The 2,709-nt window shown below is 35.0% G+C and overlaps 1 protein-coding gene across 1 annotated transcript; it reads right to left on the reverse strand.

Moving 5' to 3' along the window:
• Positions 1 to 1,457: 1,457 nt before the first annotated feature.
• On the reverse strand, positions 1,458 to 2,573 carry ccl36.1 (chemokine (C-C motif) ligand 36, duplicate 1). The gene is given in 4 exon segments (XM_058782498.1): positions 1,458 to 1,923; positions 2,017 to 2,029; positions 2,032 to 2,127; positions 2,340 to 2,573. Coding segments are annotated over 4 exon segments (279 nt in total). The 5' UTR covers positions 2,416 to 2,573; the 3' UTR covers positions 1,458 to 1,829.
• Positions 2,574 to 2,709: the final 136 nt, after the last annotated feature.

Raw genomic sequence — 2,709 nt, forward strand, 5'->3', positions numbered from 1 at the left:
TGAAGAAGTTATATACATTGTATTTAGCATTTATGGTGAAGATGATGACATCAGATGAACGATTTCGTTATACAAAGTTTGTAGCAAGAGGTTCCTGCCAGTTCCTGTTCTCTTATTGTAAGTCAAATGAGCCACTCTCGGAGACTCTCACCTTTTGTTTGTAATGGCTCTTGGTGTTCCTGCCCCAGTCTTTGGGCAGTTATGCTGATTGGATTAGAAGTGGTTAAATGGGGCAGGTTGCTATACCTGAATACTTCATTTGCATGCTTTGTTTAAGGTCGTCACCCAGGTGCTTTGTTTCCATTCCTAAGCACTGCCCCCTAAATGTATATATACTACAATGTATCACTGCTTTAGTGAGACTTGGATGACTACAGCGACGCACAGCGAGTTCTCAATAAAGAGTAACTTCTGTATGAAAGATATCCCAACGTCTCCTGGTCTCTGCTTCGACGAGGAAAAAAGTTTCCAACATTTGTTTGTTTGTAAGTCATTCTGCTCATATGCTATTAAAGTTAGAAAAATGTATACCAATATGGCATGTAACTTTAGAGACGGTCCCTAAATATGCCAATATGGAACGTCCAACATCAAGCCAACTTTATGCCAGTGATATAAGGATGTTGTTACCTCGACAAAATGATCTCGTGGACACGACAAAACTAAGTGAACCGAAGACGGCCCGAACGACAGGTTGCATGTCGAAGGAACATATTTTAGCTCTGTTTTTTAGCTGTATGTTTTAACTTATACATCTTCCTTAGTACTACCAGTTTAGACTGAGTTGGTTTATGAAAATCCATGTGTATTTGGATACTGGATTTTTTGAATAAAAGATTTCAGGCAGCCAAATCAGCAACAATACATTAGTTTTGCAATCCTAAACACTGGAATTCCAGTTCCTTGTTCATCGGCACTGCAGTATTTTTTATATTCTTCAGTCACACCTATTGTCTGTGATGTGTTTGGTCTGTTGCACTGAATGCTATCCTCACTAGTTTAAAGGACCTTGTTGAATTATTTGTTCTTGTGTGCAAAACAGGAAATTAATACATTCTATAAACATGGAAAAGGTCAGTAATTAGTGACACTTGGACTGATAACATGAACATATGCATACATACACTTACAATAAATGACATTGACAACAGTTTATTTTAATATATTAAATATGCAGTAAATATTAAATCTCATTCCTAAATATTAATATTATTTTATATTAATATTAATTTATGATAAAAAAATTTTTTTGAATAAATCTTTATTCAATATTAATCTGTGCTTTAAAGTGTTGCCTTAACAGAACCTGAAGTTAATTTGGTTCTGTCACCATTTATATTACCTTTTTTATTTTATTTTTTGTCAGTCAGTTTTGATTTATTTGATCGTGTTTTGAATGAGCTCTGTTATGCTGTTGTTGCTGATAATTGAGGAATGCTGATGATTTTACAACAAAATTCATCATAAGACATTTTGTGTTTTATTAGAATTAAGAACAAGACAACTGTTTTTACACAGAATAAAACAAAAGCAAATTTCTTTCTTCAGTCTACATATAAAAAAGACTATCATAAATCATCCCTGAATTGCTGGTAAGAACAGGGTGATTGTTGTCTGTTTAAAGGTTACACTTAAAGTTAAAACAGTTAGTTTAGCATTTAAAACAGAATGTTAAAGAAACACGAAGCTCATCAAAACATAATGCCTCACATGATAACAATGAAAAAAATAACAGCATTACAGGAAGATGGTTACTGAGCTAATACCTGACTTAAGAAACAAACAAAAGCGTTCCTTCGAGCATGTAGATCATCACCACAGCAGCATCACTAAAGATCACGATCATCAACTGCTTTTATGGCACTCTTCACCCAGCTCAGCCGAGGATTCAAGCAAACACGATAACCCTTCTTTGTGACAAAACTGTTATAAGGAAAAGATCACAGTTACTCCACACATCTTAGCAACACAGTATAACAGATTTCCAGTCAACACTCTTGACAAATTAAAACTCACATGACTCCAGGTTGGAGCATTCCGCTCTTGTCTCCATGTAGGAATCAATTTTAGTGATGGGGAGTTTTCTCCCATAAAAAGCAAAACAGCATTCGGATGGTAAATTGGCATCTGTATTAAAAAATTGTAAATTTATGTAATAAATGTATTACTGTACTGACATTACTATTTCAACATCAAACACAAATGTTAACAGATAAACAAATTGCTCATTGTAAGAACAATCATTAAAAATCATAGTTACAACACTTTTTTTTTTTTTTTGGATACGTCAGTTCACACCACTGAACAAATAAAAAAAATGAAGCTTTAGAGTGACTTACTGTTGCCCATTACACTGGACTGGAGGAATGCAACAGCCAGAAGACCAATAAAAAGACAAAGACAATACTGACGCATAGCTGCAGATTGCTCTTCTTCTCGAGATAATGCTGATATCAACAGGATAATGTCCTACAAACTTTACCATGGGTTTTAAAGGTAAAAGAGGAGGGGGTGAGTGTGGTTTTGGTAAGGGGGCAGGGTATAGGTGAGAAATGTTCCACTGTAATCAAAACAGAAAAAAAGTGCTCATAAGTCTTACAGGAAACAGTTTTGTGGTTATTTCATGTAGCATAACTGCACCTCATGTATGACTCACCATCTCAGCGCCATTATTCTCAATGTGCAAACTAATGAAGTGATCAGGCAATA

The sequence above is a fragment of the Onychostoma macrolepis genome, chromosome 07 (genome assembly GCF_012432095.1).
Source record: "Onychostoma macrolepis isolate SWU-2019 chromosome 07, ASM1243209v1, whole genome shotgun sequence".
Taxonomy (NCBI): domain Eukaryota; kingdom Metazoa; phylum Chordata; class Actinopteri; order Cypriniformes; family Cyprinidae; genus Onychostoma; species Onychostoma macrolepis.